At 41.7% G+C, this 21,516-nt stretch overlaps 1 protein-coding gene and 2 long non-coding RNA genes across 3 annotated transcripts; 1 reads left to right on the forward strand and 2 right to left on the reverse strand.

Moving 5' to 3' along the window:
* Positions 1-2,551: 2,551 nt before the first annotated feature.
* LOC116617835 lies at positions 2,552-3,895 on the reverse strand. Its single transcript, XR_004295897.2, has 2 exons — positions 3,761-3,895; positions 2,552-3,040 (listed from the first exon to the last, which is right to left on the reverse strand). It is a non-coding gene; the product is annotated as an uncharacterized LOC116617835 (long non-coding RNA).
* Positions 3,622-21,035, forward strand: LOC5511574 (hydroxyproline dehydrogenase). The gene is made up of 10 exons (XM_048726076.1): positions 3,622-4,435; positions 4,504-7,892; positions 13,715-13,920; positions 14,392-14,447; positions 14,895-14,950; positions 15,643-15,831; positions 18,847-18,993; positions 19,193-19,464; positions 19,769-19,854; positions 20,397-21,035. The coding sequence occupies exons 2-10, from the start codon at positions 7,626-7,628 to the stop codon at positions 20,579-20,581; spliced, it is 1,464 nt and encodes a 487-aa protein (XP_048582033.1). The 5' UTR covers positions 3,622-4,435; positions 4,504-7,625; the 3' UTR covers positions 20,582-21,035.
* LOC116617836 lies at positions 8,340-10,405 on the reverse strand. Its single transcript, XR_004295898.2, has 2 exons — positions 9,600-10,405; positions 8,340-8,668 (listed from the first exon to the last, which is right to left on the reverse strand). It is a non-coding gene; the product is annotated as an uncharacterized LOC116617836 (long non-coding RNA).
* Positions 21,036-21,516: the final 481 nt, after the last annotated feature.

Consider the following 21,516-nt stretch of genomic DNA (forward strand, 5'->3'; position numbering starts at 1 on the left):
TGGGGTCGTTGCTTTTGGGTCACAGGTTTTAGGTCTTTGTTTTGTAGACACCCAATTTGTTTGGGCCCCTGTGTTGTGACATGTATAACAAAGACTTTTCTGCCATAAAACACCACCTTTGAATATGATAAAAATGTATGCATAAACTTGAGTTTTATTGTAAATGCCATATCACAACACTGATTCGGGCAAGAAAGGTAAGAAGCATCATCTCTCCAGGTTGAGGGAGGGCCGGGGGACTCCATGAAAGTAGGCAGGGTTATTGTCCTATTGTGTAAAATTCTACCAAATACCATCCCTTAGGTATTCAGAGGGCACACACTAGCATAACGAGAGAGATAGGAAATCCACAGGAGAGTTAGCACTGAAATAAAATTTAGGAAAACTGAAAATGTGTTTGGAAATTGTTTAATTTTAAAAAATTGCTTTGACCACCCACAATGTGCTATCACTTAGGTGTACATTTGCTGTTACAACCATATAATTGTTTCCTTTGTTAATGACATTTATCATTTCATTTACATATGTGCAAAGTAAACAACAATTTCTATTTATGCTATCATATTGTTTAAACAAACACATTTTGAAGTCAAATGAGAGAGCTATAGAATTTCCAGACATGGTTAGTACACTTTTTTTTATAAGAATGTCAAGCATGGGATTTCACAAAGTCATGCCGAGGCTCAGATATCAGAAACTACATAAGCTTATATATTTTTTCAAGGATCAATATCAACAACACTACAAAGACAACACAATTCTCTAGTTGTTTATTGAAATTGTTCCATAAAAATTTAATGACATTCAATGAGGGATAAAGGTATTTTAGGAAGTAAACAAAACTTATCTAAAGGAAGCATAAAAAAGCTCTAGCGGCCAAGTAGCTTATTCATAAGCCATAGCAATTTAAATTAAAAATTAAAAAAAAAGCATTTTATGACTGGGCTACCACAGGTATCCAAGTAATAATCCCTTGGATGGAGTTCTTGCGCCGTTCTGGCCACATCACGCTAGGCGGGGCTTGAGCTTGGATCATGGAGTTTGCTAGATATCAGTTTATGAAGGGAGAGAGGAGCGAAGGATCGCGGTATTGCCCTATTTTTGAAAAAAAATTATTCGATTCTATTCAATAAAAAAGAAAGGCTATAAAGGATAAAAATATTTCTCGATTTAAATCAGCTATCTTCTTTTTATATACAATCCTTTTCAAAAACAGTGTCCCAGCCTTTTTACTGTATACTGATATGAAGGCCATTACGGTTGAGTAAAACCCCTATGGCTACATATACATGTGTTTTAAATATATATTCATTCTTGGGCTGAAAATGGTTTTAACTATGTTTTTTTAAGAAAATAAGAAGAACATAAAATTAAAAAAAAATATTGTATACAAAAATATAACCAAATGAATTATTGGATTAGAATTACACAAGATCAATGTGTAGTTCCAGAAAATATCCACACCCCCCCCCTTCCCTATTGAAGGGGTCGGAGGTATGACCCCCCACCCCTCTGGAATTTCCAAACACGGATTCCGGTATATAAGGCTTAGCTCCGCCCACAAAAGATGACATCTTTTTTTAAATTTAAAATGGCTGGTCAGAAGCAAGAAATGGGGGAGCGTAACTTTAAGCAAAAACACTAACTAAAACTCAAAGAATATTGTTTAAATGGAAATAAAATATAATTTAATGAGTAAAACAATCAATACATCCAGTTTATTTAATCACACATCACCCAAAAGTCGTCTTTCCAATGCATTTCAAATTTTGCGCCTAAACGAGCTGACCAACCAAAAAAGACAAAATGGCCGCTTCGACTTCGACCCAGCTTTTACTCTTCCATACGAACATGAGCCCCTAAACATCCTCAAAAGCAGTACTTCGTATCGCCATATGCCACAGGGAGCCCACTCAACTCAGCGCATTGTTTATTTAGCATGTGCTTTGGACTTCGTATAGGAATATCTATTAGGTCACGAAGTTCTCAATAAAACTCCTTCCAAATGCGTCTTACTCTTTATTGCATCCATTCATGTTTGAAACACTATTTTTATACCCCTGCGTCGATTTTTTTCAGAATTATTCGGGTTTCGCAAAAACCTGATTTCAAGCCTAAAGGCTTAAGTTCAGACAAGGGTGGAAATTTATTTCCAAACTCCGTCACACCACTTTTGCTGAACGTATTTGTATTTAAATAGAATTAAATGATATAAGTAAAGTCCATGGAAAATAATGTTGTAGACAGTATTCTGCTAGTTTGAACATTTTGTAATAAAAGATTGACTGATTAAAATTTGAAGTGCTTGGTACAATCTTGATTGAGACTCCCTCTGCTGCTCAATGAGGGGCTTCTATAGCCATTAGCTGCGCAAGGTTTTGAAAAAGAAACAGAAACACTCACAGACCCTGGTCCATCCAGGAGGGCATATATGGTCCATATCACTATACCTGAAACCAAACTTTACCTGGAGTAGAGCAAGTTATCCCATGCTTTTAGATCCACTGTAGTCACCCACATTGTGCTTAGTATCCAAATACAGATATGTATCAATGTTGATAAAGTATTTTTATTTTGCATTAAATACATGATTTTGATAAGATGTTTAAAGACCATGAGCTTATGAGCTAATATTCTATACTATTCACTTATGTTGTCTACCCCTTGTTACATGTGGCTCTCTGGCAGCCCATACCCTTTTCTGCTTTTTCGTTGCAGGTCCTTACTATTAGTGTGGTTGATGCATCTTTTATGATTCATGTTTTCTACAGCCTAGTTCTCTTACCCCATTGACTTTGTATTCCAATCAAAAGCTAGTAATTATTGGTTTTAATTTTCAAGCCATACAGGTGGTAAAATGAGTGCATACACCCTTCTTGGCCACCAAAAAGCAGTGATACCATTCTTTCAAAATAATTCCCCAGATTTTAAGCCATTTTTTTCAAAATATCAACATATATGCCATCACCAACTCCTCTTCCTCAGCAAATTCTGGCTACTCCCTGTCATAGGATGTCAGCTTGAATTTTTTCAGCATTTCCTGAGAAAAACATTACATTATTACAACCGGGGCATGTGAGATCCCAGGTGGAAATAGTTTGAGTGAAGAGAGGGGCCTGTATTGACATTGTTAATAAACAGCAGTCACTAAAACAGTCTTTCAGCAGCTTATTTAGGCAATTTCTCTATTTTTTTATAGAATTTCTGCTTTACAGGGTGAAAGTACACACATTAGTCGTTTAAGTCCTGAAAGAGTTGATGTGGTATCATATACTAGATTGGCCGCAGTACCATAAAATATAATATTTAATGGGATACAGAATTTCTGTTTAATACAAAAGTAAATATCTAAGGAACTGACAGTCCGATAGTTTTCAAATAAAGTAAATAACTTAAAGTTGCAATGATAAACAAGCAGTAAGTTAAGTATTTTTAAAGGTCGATGACTCACAAATAATTCGACGTTTAACTATGAACATCACGAAGCTTAGCTGAGTAGTTGTCTTCTCGAGAGTGCAAAGTTGCCCTAATTTTGATGGTGATTAGTTCCACATAGATAAAAACGAATAAAAACAAGAAACTTATAACGCTGCCAACTCTTTCGTATCATATACTAGGTTTTGAGATTGTTAACATGAATATGGCGTCAAACAGTCACGACAAACTAAGAATAAAGTAATTGATATCAGTATTTCTCTATGAAATTGAAGGCGATTATTATTATCTTATCTCAAATAAACACATATTTACTTAATGTTACCGTAAAGCAGGAGCTTGGAGTAGTCGCCAGCTTTCCTTGGTGAATATCCGAGATTAAATAAACCCACAGAACGATAAACAAAGCCGCCATACTTGTTCGATACGAATAATTCTTTCGACTTCCTTTCAGTCTATCATGCCATTTCATTGTCAAACATTTGTCATTCGCCATAAGTTTAAAGTGACAAAAAGTCAGGTTTAATCACCACAGCAATAATCCCACTATGGCGGCCATGAGGCCCCAGGTCGGGAACGACCTAGACTCTTACACAAGCCCGCTGACCGAACATCGCGGGCCAACAGCCATACTGGCGCAACCTCTTTTCCTTTCTGTTTACATGCATTACGAATCAGATGGAAGATACAGGTATGGTGCGTAACAATATCCTACGCTACAGTGAGTGCAGATTAACTGAAAATGTAAAACATACTCTGCACAAGTAAAGAGCAATGCGGACTGGTAACAAAAATATCAAATGCATGAATGTATGGCAAGGCACAATGAGGTGGGGCACACATACATGGCTATGGTAACGGGTGATACAAGTGTGTGTACACATGGATACATACACACGAGTGATGGCATAAAGGGTCATATGGTGTGGCTACCAGTGTACATACACAGGGGTTACATACACAGTGTGATGACATACATGGTTACGTAGTGTGATTACAGGTGTGCATACACAGGGGGTTACATACGCACAGTGTGATGACATGCATGGCTACGCAATGTGGATACAGGTGTATATACATGACTACATAACACTAGCATACATGGCTACCGGCGGTACCATGTATGGGGTTGGGGGTGACCACTTTTTTTTTCTCCTCCTCTACCTTCCCCGCTAGTTGCAAAAAAAAGGAGGCAAGTACATGCACAAATGAGTACACAAACAAAATGAGGCGCATGAGCGTGGCTATGATAATGTGATGTGAAATGCGTGGTATGTGCTGGTTTACAATTATCTGGTTTTGCCAGTGGAACGAAATAACAATGAGGTACAGTGTAAAAACAGGGGCACAGAACCAGATATGGAGTGTAAGTATATGTGTTAACAACACAGCACTGTGTGCATAGGGATAGATGGGACATGATATGATGCACACATGTGTGGGGACATAAATGCCACAGAGCACAAGGTGTGGATATGAACACAGTATGAGGCAGGACGTGTAAACAATTGTGTTACTACTAACTTTAGATATAATGAATACACATCTGGGCTGGATAAAAACATGTGCTGGCAAACAAAATGTTGTGAGACAGACTTAATGCAGTACAGATGTGAAGTGGAATGTAGGGACAAAAATATCCAAAATGATATGAGACTCACCGAAACAGTGGGGTTGATGCTACAAAACATGACAAACACAGTGTGAGGGATACATAACAAATGTGAAAATAATATGGAGGGATACACAATGTCAGAAACACTATTACACAATAAAAGGGGGTGTGATCCACAAATAGGCAAAATAGGGTACAAAAACAGGCATGGAAACAGATGTGGGCTGATAATATGCGCACATGCACCAAGGATATGGAAATACATCTACAATGGAGGTGAGCTGGGTGAAACAGGTGAACTACACATGATAACAAAATATGGAATGTGGATAGGCTTAAACTATAAATAAGAAATCCTGAAATAAAACGAATACTGAATTAAGGAGTAGTCAATTAAAGTCAGTGCTATAGAGTCAAAGTTCGCCCGCAGAGGGTAAATAAACCCAAATAAGATAAGTGTCCAAAATAAATAAAGTTCGAAGAGTACATAAGTAGTGGCTTAGACCCACTTCACCGCAGTTCTTGATGACTTGACTTCGTCCAATGTCAGGCGGTGTTCCTCCTCGCAAAGAAAACAGGTAAAATCCTCAGTAATGTCTCGGTAATGTTGTCAGCACGTCGAAGACTTGCGGAGTTGGTTTGAGAGGCCTTGTTTTGCTCTCATGGTTCACAAGTCTTTGTCTTGTTTTCCCGAAGGGATATAGTCGCGCTCGCAACTAAACACAAACGAACGTAAATAAATGGGTCTTGTCGGCGCTTCAGACGACTTGCAGGGTTAGTTCGAGAAGCCTTGTTTTGCTCTCATGGTTCGCAAGTTTTGTCTTGCTATCCCGAAGGAATGTCAATGTCCAAGTCGCGTTCGCAAATAAACACTAATGTCGAACGTAAATGCATTGGTATTGTCAGTGCTTCAGACGTCCAAGATCAGTCTAACACGAGCCCTGACTCTTGACTTTTCTTCGCGGAATGACCAAACTGTCAAATCAAATAAATTAAGGAAATAAACTTGGAACACGGCACGGGCCTCATGGTCGCCATCACCACGTGGTTCGTGACTAAGCTGCTTCCAAGGACGCGCTCGCCAGGCGTGACTTGCAAAATTCATGCCACCGTCCTAAATGCCACTATGTAGAGCCATACTCCTTCTCCGTTGGAAGGCCGGGAGATTAACAGTCCATAATCCCACCGCTGGACACCACGCCATAAGTTTAAAGTGACAAAAAGTCAGGTTTAATCACCACAGCAATAATCCCACTATGGCGGCCATGAGGCCCCAGGTCGGGAACGACCTAGACTCTTACACAAGCCCGCTGACCGAACATCGCGGGCCAACAGCCATACTGGCGATTATTTGGTAAATCGGAAAAAAAACTTCTCAATTTGAGTTATTTTTTCCAGCCAGGATCATGCTCGCAAAGTTGAAAAACCCTCGCTTATTTGCGAGCACTTTCGCATAAACATTCGGCCACTGAGAGCAATAAGGGTCTTCGAGTGGTATGGTGGTATCTAATACGCATGCGGAGCAGTCTGGGGCCGGTTGCACAAAGCCTGGATAAGTTATCCGCCGGATAGGCGCTAACCGCCGGATAAAATCCCTATCCAGCGAATAGTTATCCGGCGGATAAAATAGCGTTGCACAAAGCGTGGATAGAAGGCTGGATAACTATCCGCTGAATAGCCATCATTTACCACTAAATGGCTTCCCGTTTCCATGGTAAATATGCAAGGAGCGCGCTGTTTTTCCTTCAAACAAAATGGCGACCGTTGAAAAAGTTACTAAAAGTGCCAGAAAAACAAACAGTTCATCGAGGCAACGTGCATGTAAATCATTGAATGATCACAGGGGATAGTGTTTAGCTTCCTCCTGTCTTTGGGAGTCACATTTCTTGACAGAACGGACAATATAGCTTGATTCCAGTCCTGCCAAAGCTACATGTAAGTTCGTAGTTCATTGTAAATTTACCAACTGTAATATTCGTCGTTTGCATGTGTTTCAAATTTCACTGCGTCTAAAATTAATCTAAATTCTGACACATTTATTCGGTGGATAAGATTTTATCCGACCTCTATCATCCGGATAACTTTAACCGATGGATAACTTTTATTCGGGCTTTGTGCAAGAATCACGCCACTCGGATAATTTTTATACGCTGGATAAGGATTTAACCGGTGGATAAGACTTATCCAGGCTTTGTGCAACCGGCTCCTGGTACCTTGTTTGGCCTCCGTTTGGCCTTGGGTCTTTTCTGCTTTTTCATGCATATACCAAACCACAGGAAGCCCAGGAAGTCGTTTTGATGCTTGTTCGTTGTTTAGAATCGGCTGTTCTTTTTAGAGGTAAAACGAGTCGATTGAAGTAGCGAGTTTTTGTGAAATGTTGCCAATAAAATTACCTTAAAACTTAGAATGTCTTGTTGTTGTCAAATGTATGTCTAATGACGGTTTGGGGTGGTTTTCTTCGCGAAATATACACCTTCACTCACCCCATAACCGTGTTTTTGACCAAACCAGTTAATCTTGGTACAAAACCAGTTTTCAACTACGCGTATTTCTCGTCGAAAACATTATCGTCGATATGGCTAGAAGCGTGGTTTTCCGCCGTAAATTGGGACTCATTCTTGCCCCAAATTCTTCATCATGTTTTTTCAGAAACTTAATGTTTCAGGGCCGTTGCCAATCGACGAAAGTGGGTCCATTTATGGCATTACACGAAGACCAAAACGAAATATCGTTCGATGAGTCAGAACGGATTTTTTATTCGAAAGAACTCCAAGAGATCATCCGTACTCTTTTCGTCTTGAAAATTTCGTCGTTTGGCCTTATAGTGCGACATAGTCTGCCGGTGAGTAGCTGGGTCAATATTTTCATATTTGGTGTCCCAATCGCTCAATCGCAACCAAAGCGCGAAACGATAAAAGTGCTCAATCTAAGGACGTTATATACTTTGTATATTGAAGAATTGATCGGCAAAGAGTGACATTTAAAACCCTGAATTTTTAATGTGTGGATATGTAGAACAGGTTTAATTTTCCTAATTTTCTCTCCCTGCTTTAATCAGTAATTTATGGATTGCGTGAAACTCGAATAAAACTTGTTTTTATACGGCGTTAATCAATAAGAGTATCAATGTAAACAGTTCATGTGATTGGTTAATTTTGACAGCTACTTGAGTACACAAGCTTAGGGGCGGCGCAGCTAGAACAATGGTCTGCCAGCAGGCTCTCCTTCCCCCCCCCCCCCCCCCCCCCTACCCTTCCCTTGAGCCGGAGGCTCTTATTGATTAACGCTATATAAAAACAATTTTTATTCGAGTTTAACGCAATCCATGCATTCCATGACCCTAATTGCATAAAGTACTGATTAAAGCAGGGAGAGAAAATTAGGAAAATTAAACCCGTTCTACACATCCACACATTAAAAATTCAGGGTTTTAAATGTCACTTTTTGCCGATCAATTCTTCTATATACAGAGTATATAACGTCCTTAGATTGAGCGCTTTTATCGTTTCGCGCTTTGGTTGCGATTGAGCGCTTGGCGTTATATTGCGCTTGTTCACACTGTTTTGCTCCAGTCAATCTCCTTGGCTCCCCAAACCGTTGAACATCGTTTTGCGTACGCTAGAATTATAAAATAATAAAAATTTAGATATCAAACTAGACAATTTACATGATACAACACGGTACAATAATGCTGTAGCAACCACGCTGTGAGTGCTAGTTTATCATAAACCGGCAAATCAGTTATAACAGAAGCTGCACCACAATGAACATATTCGCGTGTGTCTGTTTGGTGAGCTCATAAAGATGTGGCTTGACAACACTAGCCTGCGTGCATCCGGAAATAGTTCCATTATTACCGTCTGTGAATTACCGAAAGAAAGAACTATTTCCGGCTGCACGCAGGCTAGATAACGCGCGCTACGTCCAAAAGTGGTTTGAAGGGAATCATCATTCACGGACATACCTATTCGTACAGACGTTTCAATATTTCTTATTTTTATAAAGATAAATGTTATCTATATCCATCTTTTAATATGCAAATTCCAAATGGATTTCAAATTTGCTTATGCCTCGGGAGAGGATAGGATTCCAGCAGGGACGACACATTTGTGAACGATTTACGATCGCCGACTGCAATCTTCTCTTCGTGAAGAACTTTATAAGATAGCTATACCGTAAAAAAAAATCTTTTTCTAGGCTTGCTATCTACCCAAGTTTGATAGCTAGGAACTGAAATCTTGTAAATACATGATGGCGTGATCATCGCGCTACTATAAATACAGCGATCGTTAGCACTGATGTCGCGTTAGCGTGTCGCGTTTTACACGATATTGTAATGTTTCTTAGCTTGAGTAGTTAGGATCATGAAGGACATAATTGAAAACTCCATTGTTAATTTCCTGGTCCTACAACTGAATTATTGCTTTAATGGCATACTGTTAGTTGTTAGCACTATACGGCTCGATAAAAAAAATTAAGTGATAAAATAAGAAAGTACATTAATGTGAGCGTATTCTTCTACATGTTTATGCTAAAAGCACATACATACCTGATAAACTTTTTATTTCAGCATTGTATTCCACTCTACAAATCCGCGGCCCTTCTCACGGCCAAACTATGCCAACTTCTACCCCTTCCCCCGCTTCTTTGACTCATATGTCTTCCATCTGGACAACACTGAATCACAGGCTTCGTCCACCCAATACACTTGTGCAAACATTTTTTCAAACTATTGTTTTACCTTGGCTAGCAAATGCAACGACGGAATTGCAACACTTCGATCAACAAACTTCCACGAACATGTAGTGTTTGTCGGTATAGGATTGCCGAGAAACAAGACGATTTTTCTAAGAACTCTGAACTTTTTAATAGACCGAAGCCATATTGAACCGAACACAGGTGCTGGGTAACCAAGCAATACTTATAACGAAATAACACAGGGAGCCCAATACTACATCTCCCTTTCTGAGTGTCTATCTAATGTAAGACAGAATGTCCTTGACAATGTCAATGTAAAATTTAACTAACACTGGTAACTTAGGCTTAATGTTATCAAATACATTGCCTCATAACAATCAAACAGAACTGCAGTGTTTATATTCAGTCTTTCAACCTAGCCGGTGTTTTAACCACCCGGCCACTATGGGTAGTGTTTACTGGAACTGGTGCTTGCACTTCCGGTGTTGTCGTTTTAGCCTCAGGCTCTGGAGTGCTCTCTGGTGATGACTCGGTTGGTGTTTCGGGGTCAGGTTTTGGCAGCATGTTGAGCTTGCGCCGGTTTCGTCTGATATTATGCTTGGGAGTGGATAACTGATAGCTTCTTGGTTGATTGGTTTTCCCAATCACTGTTCCTTCCTGTTTCCGGTCTGGAATCCAAACCTTACCTCCACACTGAAGAGGTGGTAGGTGGTAGAGGGAGAACATCATGACGTCTGTCATAGCTTTGTTTCTGTCTCTCCTTAATAGCTCCATCTTTGGCTCTTAGATGCTCATAGTCCACTTTATCTGGGGTACGCTGGTCCAGCAACTCAGCCAGACTATAGCCTTGCTCCAATGAGGTCGTTCTATAGGCCAACATAGCCATGTAGGGATCTTTAGACTTCTTAACAGACTTTTCATTGTCCCTACTGCACGTTCAACCTCCCCATTAGACTGAGAGTACAAGGGGCTGCTGAGAATATGAGTGAATCCATATTCCATCGAAAAGGTTTCGAACTCTTTTGCTGAAAACTGGGGGCCACCATCCGACACTACAGTTTCAGGAATCCCATGTCAACTGAATAAAGACTTAAGGTGGTCGATAACAGCTGGAGCAGTTGTACATTTAAGTTTCTCTAGTTCTACGAAGCGAGAGAAATAGTCTACTACTAGCAGATATTTATTGTTCTTCAGCTGGAACAGGTCCATGGCGATGTGCAATGGTAATTTGGGTAAGTTAGACACGATCATAGGTTTTGCTTTGTTACTATTGTGTTTGCAACAGATCCCACAGTTCTGTACAAGCTCCTCAACTTGTCTATTCATACCAGGCCACCAAATCGACTCCCTGGCTCTGGCTCGACATTTTGTTATGCCCTGATGCCCGTTTATGAATTCTATCCAGAATTTCAGAACTCAAAGAAGATGGTATGACAAGACGACATCCTTTTAGCAACAATCCATTCTGAATGTTCAGTTCTGCGAAAAAGGGTAGATACTGCTTCACCAGGCCCTTAAGCGCAGACTTAGCTGGCCAACCCTTTCTACAGTAAAGCATCAGTTGTTGACACATACTTCGTCTTCCTGCTGGTGAATGCGTACCTCCTCTAGTCTCTTGTCGCTCGCTGGTAGGCTTTCCAAGATTTGGTTGACAAACAAGTACACATCCTCCTCGAGCTGTGTGTCGCAGCGGTTTGGTTACTCACAGGCGCACGTGAGAGAGCATCAGCAGTATGTAAACTCTTCCCCGGTACATGCTTGATAGAAAAATGAAATCTCATAAGTCTCATTTTAAATCTCTGTATCCTAGGGGGTAGTGTATCAAGATCCTTTGATCCTAGCAAGGGTACGAGTGGCTTGTGATTCGTCTAAACACGAAACTTTGTGCCAATCAGAAAGTCACTGAAACTTTCACAGGCCCATGCAGCAGCAAGGGCCTCTTTTTCAATCTGAGCATACCACTGATCTGTTTCGCTGAGTGCTCTAGACTGATATGCCACAGGGCGAAGCTTACCATCATCCTGCCTTTGGAGCAGGACTGCGCCTAAGCCGTATGCACTGGCATCTGCTGACACCACTATCTCTAACTCTGGGTTGTAATGCTCTAGTTTTATGTCTGCTAAGCACTAACTTGATGGCTTCAAACGCTTGGGTCTGTTCCGAGGCCCATTGCCATTCATTCTTAGTGCTAAGCAGCTCACGCAATGATTTACTGGGCTCTGCTGGTTCTCCTGAGAACTTCCCCAGCTGATTAACCATGCCAAGGAATCGCCTGACCTCGCTGACATTGTTGGGCTGCTTCATTTCGGTTATCGCCCTTACTTTGTCTGGGTCAGGACTGATTCCTCTGGCACTAATCAACTGCTCTAGGAATGTTACCTGAGTCATGGCGAACTCACACTTCTTCTTGTTGAGAGTGACACCCGCATTAGCAATTCTGTAGGACAGCTGAGAGAGGGGTATCGTGTTCCTCACAATCCCCGCCGCACACCAGGATGTCATCCATCATACATACGACACCATCTAGCCCTCTAAGGATGGCAGACATCCGTTTCTGGAAATGTTCTGGAGCGCTTGGTATCCTGAATGGAAGTCTATTAAAGCAAAATCTGCCTACATTGGTGATGAATGTAGTCAGTAAAGCAGACTCTTTTGACAGCTCAATCTGGTAGAATCCTGAGTTGGCATCCAGCTTTGAAAAAACAGTCCCTCCACCAAGCTGCGCGAGGGTATGTTCCACCGATGGTAGCATATGCCTCTCTCCACGAACGCAGTCGTTTAACCTGGTGAGATCCACACATATGCGCACTTTTCCATTTGCCTTGGGGACAACAACCATAGGTGCACAACAGTCGGTAGGCTGGTCAACCTTGGAGATCACACCTTGGGCCTCCATCCTTGCCAGCTCCTCCTTGACTTTGCCTAATAGTGGTATGGGTAAACGTCGGGGCACAGAGACAGCGTATGGCTGTGCGTCCTCGGTCAGTTCAATGCAATATGTACCTTTGAGTTTCCCTAATCCTTCGAAGACTTTGGGAAAATCCTCTGTAACAGAGTTCACCATCGAGACCAACTTCAATTGCTCGATAGCTGGTCACCCAAGTAATGGAAACTAGCCTTGAATAAACCAGACACAGTTAAATCGTGCCAGCCAGCTCCCTTAAGCTTCTTGTTGGATGACTGGAGTTGTTGGGTAAATTTCTTATAGATTCTCTCAAGCGCAGGTTACATCTGCACCCGTGTCAAATTTGAATTCCAGTTCTTTCCCATTTATAAGAACTTTTCGACGCAGGGGTATAAAATAAGGGTACAAACATGAATGGATGCAATAAAGAGTAAGACATATGTATTTGGAAGGACCTCTATTGAGAACTCATGACCTAATTGATATTCACAAACGAAGTCCAAAGCATATGCTAAATAAACAATTCGCTGAGTTAAGTGGGCTCCCTGTGTTACAATTAGTGCGGCTCGTGAATAGTGACTCTGGAACCAGGGTACCTCGGAGGAGGGGCGAAGTAACGTTTATGATAATGCAAAATCTTGTAAGAGGAATATTCGCTTTAACCGGTCATCACGCATACAAAAATCTTCAATGACTTGGATATTGTTTTACTTAACCAAGCAATCTATTAGAATGTTTGAACTCCAACACAGAAAATATTGACAATTTCAGTTTATGAAATATATTTTGAAATATATACGCCGGCGTTGCGTGAAACAAAGAATGTCTGTGCGAGAGAGACTATGAAATATAAAGATGTAATTTGTGTTTTTTGGTTTAGAATTTTTTTTTGCCATTTTGCAATTATGGCGGCCTTTAGACCACCAACCAATAGGAGAGCGCCCAAAAGCACCAGTCATCAAAGCAGCTAAGATATAGATACGCACATCACACTAAAAATCAACAATGATAAATCCACAAAACTGAAAACGAGTGGAACTCTTCTTGTGGTTTACTTGTAGCTGATGGAGTTTGGCAAGAAGGTCCTTGGTCAGCAGTTGTTTGAGACTGTTATGAAGAGGACCATGTATAGCCAGTTTGTTGCAGGAGAAGGTTTTGATGAAGTTAAGAAGACAGCACAACAGCTTCAAATGCATGGAATTCAGTCCATGTTATGTGTCCCTACAGAGGAGGACATCAGCGAAGGCCAGGTAGAACTCAAACTCAGGTGAGCCATTTTACCAACATATTTTCCCTGAAAGTGTGTTCTTTGTTTTTTGTGTCTTAAATTTCGCAAGAATTTTATTGGCACATTTCCCGAGTCTTAAATTTCGTAAATTTTTTTGGATTAGAAAAATCACGAATTTCGGTATGTGCAAAAATTACTTAGAGTAAGCCATGATTATCCCAGTAAGGAAGGGTGGGGGGGGGGGTGGGGTTTTGTGGAGGATGAGGACAACCCAATATCTCAAAAAAAAAAAAAAAATGTTCAGTAAATAGATGTCAGGACTGCCCACTATCAACCTCATCCTCAACCCCATAGCCCCAGGGAGAGCTATATACATAATGGGGCCTGCCTAACATTTGATACCCCTCCCCCTTCTAAAATACCCAGGAATAAAAACTTGTAGTGACCCTCCTGCCTCAAGTTCAATAAAAGTCTTCTTTCTAAAACTTGAAAAAATATTGTTGCTTGCAGGGAGCCTTTATTTGAAAGAAATTATGAAGTAATCCATGACTGCATCTCAAAAACAGGTACCCAATTTCAAATGAAATTTTGCTTATTGTAATCCATGCTGGGTGCGTAGCTGTCATTGAAAGTTTTTTTAAATTTCCTTTTCATAATGCTTTCAAATTACTGCCTGTGCCAGCCTTCAAATTTAAGCCCCCCCATTCCAAAATATTCAATAAGCAAATGATGCAAATTGATTGAGTGTGAATATACTATAATTTATGCTGACTGGTTCTTACACATTTTACATTTGTAACATTTATTTACCTATTAGCAATGATACTTTTTGAGTGGACCCTGCTGTAATGTGGGAGAGGGTTCTTTTACCCCCCCCCTACCTCCACCACACCCTGGTTACAGACCTTCATGACTCAACACATGCATTGAGGACTACGCTTATTGATGTATTAGTGTATTAAGTAATAGGGGTTCCTCAGCAAAAGACTGAAAAGGAATATGCTGTTTTTCAGAACATAATGGCAAGTCACAAATGCGTATTACTGCTGTTTGTAGTCCTGTTTTGCTGGTAAGAGCACAGTTTTTGTATTTTTCCCCTCCACCAGCAAAAGATAAGACACTTTTTTGATATAAGCATAACTGGGGGACCTTTGCCCCCAACGGACCCCAACAAGAGAGAGACCCCCTAAGTGAGCGGTCATTAATTACTGGGTAAAATATAGATCAGCTAGCATGGTAATTTTGTCCTATTGAATTAAAGTATGAACCTTCACTTTCGCTAGTTTAAGGGTTGGCACAGAGATAAAGAACAAAAACTGATGTCGCCAGAAAACGACTACGTCGTCGACAATTTTAACAAAGACATTTGAGTCCAGGTTTTGTTCAATTGATTTGAATGGGCAGCTTTGTCTGTCAACCATGAGAGGGTTTCTCAAAATTTATTTATATAAAAACAAGATTGGTGCCTGAACAACATGGAAATAGATATACAATAGTAGGAAACATTGTGAACTGAATACAATTTTCTTTTCAACAATGACTCTCTTGCTCAGTATTAAATTAAAACCAGGGGATGCCCAAAAAAATGTAGCCCCCCTACATATTTGCCGCCCCCCCCCCCCAGTTATTAATGACCGCTCTCTAAGGGATATCATTTGGTAGAATTAAATCCACAAAGAGACAGGGTTGACCCGCCTCACATTTATTGAGTAGAAAACTGTGCATATGTTTGATGACAATAACCTACCATTTTTTTTAAAGCTCAAGCTGACAAACCTGCTACAACCATATGAGACTTCTCCAGATATTCCAGAAGAGCTTAGTATAAGGTCATTTGCTAAAGGACTAGACGCTGATCTTCCACATAGCACCCCCCTGACAAGTTTGCTGACACAAGAGGAGAATACACACCTGGTGAATACCCTTCAAAGACTGGACAAACTGGCCAAGGTATGCTTTTTAGAATGCAGCTGCCTGTCCACCCTGCCCATCCCCCCCCCCCCCCCTAAAAAGATAATGCATCATAATGAACAAGTAACATGGGTTGAGAGACAGCTGATATAATAATAAGACAGAGCTGTAGCACACCTCAAGAAGCATTGCTCTTGCGTAACCACACCTCTTGCTACTGCCACATCAACCCCCCTTGCTATTACATAACCACACCTCTTGCTACTGCCACATCCACCCCCCTTGCTATTACATAACCACACCTCTTGTTACTGCCACATCCACCCCCCTTGCTATTACATAACCACACCTCTTGTTACTGCCACATCCACCCCCCTTACTATTACATAACCACACCTATTGTTACTGCCACATCCACCCCCCTTGCTATTACATAACCACACCACTTGCTACTGTCACATCCACCTCCCTTGCTATTACATAACCACACCTATTGTTACTGCCACATCCACCCCCCTTACTATTACATAATCACACCTATTGTTACTTCCACATCCACCCCCCTTACTATTACATAACCACACCTATTGTTACTGTCACATCCACCCCCCTTGCTATTACATAACCACACCTCTTGTTACTGCCACATCCACCCCCCTTGCTATTACATAACCACACCTCTTGTTACTGCCACATCCACCCCCTTGCTATTACATAACCACACCTATTGTTACTTCCACATCCACCCCCCTTGCTATTACATAACCACACCTTTTGCTACTGCCACATCCACCCCCCTTGCTATTACATAACCACACCTTTTGCTACTGCCACATCCACCCCCCTTGCTATTACATAACCACACCTATTGTTACTGTCACATCCACCCCCTTGCTATTACATAACCACACCTATTGTTACTGCCACATCCACCCCCTTGCTATTACATAACCACACCTCTTGCTACTGCCACATCCACCCCCCTTGCTATTACATAACCACACCTTTTGCTACTGCCACATCCACCCCCCTTGCTATTACATAACCACACCTCTTGCTACTGTCACATCCACCCCCCTTGCTATTACATAACCACACCTCTTGCTACTGCCACATCCACCCCCCTTGCTATTACATAACCACACCTATTGTTACTTCCACATCCACCCCCCTTGCTATTACATAACCACACCTCTTGTTACTGCCACATGCACCCCCCTTGCTATTACATGACCACACCTCTTGCTACCGCCACATCCACCCCCCTTGCTATTACATAACCACACCTCTTGCTACTGTCACATCCACCCCCCTTGCTATTACATGACCACACCTCTTGCTACTGCCACATCCACCCCCCCTTGCTATTACATAACCACACCTCTTGTTACTGCCACATCCACCCCCCCTTGCTATTACATAACCACACCTATTGTTACTGCCACATCCACCCCCCTTGCTATTACATAACCACACCACTTGCTACTGTCACATCCACCCCCCTTGCTATTACATGACCACACCTCTTGCTACCGCCACATCCACCCCCCTTGCTATTACATAACCACACCTCTTGCTACTGTCACATCCACCCCCCTTGCTATTGCATAACCACACTTCTTGCTACTGTCACATCCACCCCCCTTGCTATTACATAACCACACCTCTTGCTACTGCCACATCCACCCCCTTGCTATTACATAACCACACCTCTTGTTACTGCCACATCCACCCCCCCTTGCTATTACATAACCACACCTATTGTTACTGCCACATCCACCCCCCCTTGCTATTACATAACCACACCTCTTGTTACTGTCACATCCACCCCCCTTGCTATTACATAACCACACCTCTTGCTACTGTCACATCCACCCCCTTGCTATTACATAACCACACCTCTTGCTACTGCCACATCCACCCCCCTTGCTCTTGCATAACCACACCTCTTGCCACTGCCACATCTACCCCCTTGCTATTACATAACCACACCTCTTGCTACTGCCACATCCACCCCCTTGCTATTACATAACCACACCTCTTGCTACTGCCACATCCACCCCCCTTGCTATTGCATAACCACACTTCTTGCTACTGTCACATCCACCCCCCTTGCTATTACATAACCACACCTCTTGCTACTGCCACATCCACCCTCCTTGCTATTACATAACCACACCTCTTGTTACTGCCACATGCACCCCCCTTGCTATTACATGACCACACCTCTTGCTACCGCCACATCCACCCCCCTTGCTATTACATAACCACACCTCTTGCTACTGTCACATCCACCCCCCTTGCTATTGCATAACCACACTTCTTGCTACCGCCACATCCACCCCCCTTGCTATTACATAACCACACCTCTTGCTACTGTCACATCCACCCCCCTTGCTATTACATAACCACACCTCTTGTTACTGCCACATCCACCCCCTTGCTATTACATAACCACACCTCTTGCTGCTGCCACATCCACCCCCTTGCTCTTGCATAACTGCACCTCTTCTGCAATTACATAGCTTTGTCAGGTTGTTGATTTAGAGTTTAGTAAACGAGCCTAAGTTTTGTTGTCTGATGGTTTCGTCGTTCTCTTGTCTGATCCAGGCTGTATGACGGGAATTAAAAAAGTAATATGGATAACGAAGAAAACGTACCATGAACTTCATCAAAATGGGGAATGGATATCCTCCAAATCCATTCTCCTCCCTGCTGCATCTGCCCTTATATTGGCTAGAGATCTAAAGGCTATCATGAGCGCGTCGATTTGCAAAATGGCTCGGGGGGGGGGGGGGGCGGAAGATGAATTATTTACCAGCCATAATTCATTATTCCTGCTTATTTCATCATTTCATCATTTTTCTCCATAATTCATAATCGGATTTATTCATATAATTCATTCTTTGGATAAACTTTGTAATTCATTATTCCTTTAGTTTTGAAACTAATAATTCATTATTTCCAACCATTTTACAGCCATAATTCATAACTCATAATGAAAATGGCCTCTTTCATGGCCCCCTTACTGAAAATTGGTTTCGTTGTTTACAGTACGCAGGTGAACGGAATGTTCGCCTTGTTATTGATGCAGAACAGTCATACCTGGAGGGCGGCATCCATCACTTGATACTCGCACTTCAGAGCAAATACAACAAGCAGGGATCATGGGTGTACGGCACGTACCAGTGCTATCGTAAGGTAATGGACATCCATAGATTTATTCTTGGATCCTAGTAACAGAGGGAGGGATGGAGGGAGGGATAAATTTGATAAATAGAATTTTGAATCCCCTGCTGTGACGAACATCTCATTTGCATTAGTGTTCCATAGCCTACAAAACCATGAGTCACGAAGTCGGATCGACAGGCTTTAAGGTTTCCAATGTGTTTGTCTGCAGGATACCATGTCCCGAGTACTAAGAGATCTTCAAGTTATGTCCACCGAGGGCTTTCACTTTGGCGCAAAAATCGTCCGTGGCGCTTACCGTCAAATGGAGGAAAAGAGAGCGCAAGAGATGGGATATGCCAATCCTATCCACGACTCGTATGGTGATACATGTGACATGTATAATGACGTCATGCAAGTTATTCTAGAAAAAGTCGCCCAGTCTCCCGCTCAGCTCATGATCGCCACTCACAACGAAGATTCCATCAGCCTTGCTACAAGAAGGTAAATTTACATAGAAAATGCATTTATCCCTTTAACAGAAAAAGCTACGCCCGGTACAGGCAAAGCTTGTAACGGACTAAAGTCGCCCTCTGGAACCTGTGACGTCAAGTTCAGTGAGTGTGCTGCACCTATAAGAAGTTGGTATTGTGCAGCCCCCCCCCCCCCCATTCAGGAATATAGTATAAAATGAGATGGCATCTGATACCGAATAACGACTAACTCTGTCATTATCTTACCTTATCCCTGACCAATTCCGAATTAACCGCTTTACACTTATGCATTGTGTACTTTTGTTACTCTGTAGGATGGCAAAGCTATGTCTGCCAAAGACCGGTAGGGTGTCGTTTGCACAGGTTTACGGCATGTGTGACCATGCGTCCTTTGTTTTAGGTACGTTCTACAAGATGGTGTCTAATTATCATAATCAAACTATAACGGAACCAAGACAAAGGTTTTCATATGCCAAAGTTTAAACGTTTCTATTTACACAAATCTTATAAACAGGAGGTATAAATCAACACAAGGTTCTAAAAGTATGTTGCACGCCCCTGTTAAACAGAGTAGTTGCGATAACGTTACGAGCGTTAGCCCTGGTCTGCACCACGCCTACGCAGACCTAGTATTTCTACAGTTAGTCTGTAGTCTCTCTAGTTATACCAGGATTCGGTTATGTTTTGATGAACATTGATACATTTCCCTGCTTGCGATTAGCTATATGGGTTAGCTGACGTAAGCCCCCCCCCCCCCCCCCAATCTTTTTGTACGCGCCTGTCCTGGTTTTTATCGGTTCCTTGAAAATTGGAAATTGTTACGTAATCGACCGAAGGAAACTGGTGACAACGCGGCTTTAAGTCACATGATAAACCTGAAAGGCCATTATTATTTCATTCGTAGGTAATAAACCTGTAAGGCCATTATTATTTGATTCGTAGGTAAGAAAGGTTTTGATGTGTACAAGTCTGTCCCATGTGGTCCGGTGGGCACCACTCTACCATATCTCGCCAGACGCGTTGTTGAGAACAGTGACATATTCGCAAGGGCCGCCAAAGAGCGAGCACTTTACTGGCAGGAGATAAGCAACCGCCTCCGTGGGGTTTTGCAGTGGCACGTCCAATAGAAACTTTTCAGTTTTGCGGTGATACCTTAAACTGTGTTAAAGACCAATGCTCGGGCACCCAGGATTCTTTGAGGTCGTCGAAAAGAGGACAACCGCGCTGGATGCTCGAGTATGCTGTTGTTTCGCATATTGTGTACTGTTTCCGTAATGTGTATAGATATTTTTGTAGAAAAAAAAAACAAGACAATAAGCTATTAAAAATCAAGAATTGTAGATATTGTTTGTATAAAGTAAGTCCCTAAAAGTCTCGAAACAAAGGCAAGACATCCAAGTTTCTCTTGTGAAGATGGATAACTTGTATGGATAACTTATTGCCTTTCGCGTGTGCCCAGCATGCCCGCCTTGTTTGCGTATGTAATTTAGCACTGATGTGCCCATCTCCATCTTATTGGTAAATAACTGAAACATGTAAATGAGAAAAAAATAAAGAAAGAAACAAATAACTGATAACATATCTCAGTGATCGCTTGTTTGTCTCACTATTTCTAGAATACATATCACCAGAAAAGGAGGCAATTTCATCGACAAATCGCATCAATTAGGGTCTTGCCTCCCAAAGGAGGAGTGCATATACATTACTTGATGCCTTCTCTGGGCCTTCTTCTCATACGTTATCTGTGCTGTCTTTTGCAATTGGATAGAACTTCAATTATCTTCCAGGGGCGTTTCTATAGAAAAACGCAGGGTGGGGTCCAGAATAGTAAGTCATAGACCACGCAATTAAGTTCATATCAGCATCCTTCGCTCTGGTAGTCTTATAGGTCGTTATATCCTTTTCTATCTAAATGCACACATAAAATGAGCCATCTTCCAACTACCAACAAACGTGTCAACCGGCAGAGTTCTCTCCTTGTCACATGATTTTAGAAGCGAAAGGTGTATAACAGCTCAGCGATGATGGTACCAACAACCATTGTGCCCTGCTTGTCTTGATG

This window comes from Nematostella vectensis, chromosome 4 (assembly GCF_932526225.1).
Source record: "Nematostella vectensis chromosome 4, jaNemVect1.1, whole genome shotgun sequence".
Classification (NCBI taxonomy): Eukaryota; Metazoa; Cnidaria; class Anthozoa; order Actiniaria; family Edwardsiidae; genus Nematostella; species Nematostella vectensis.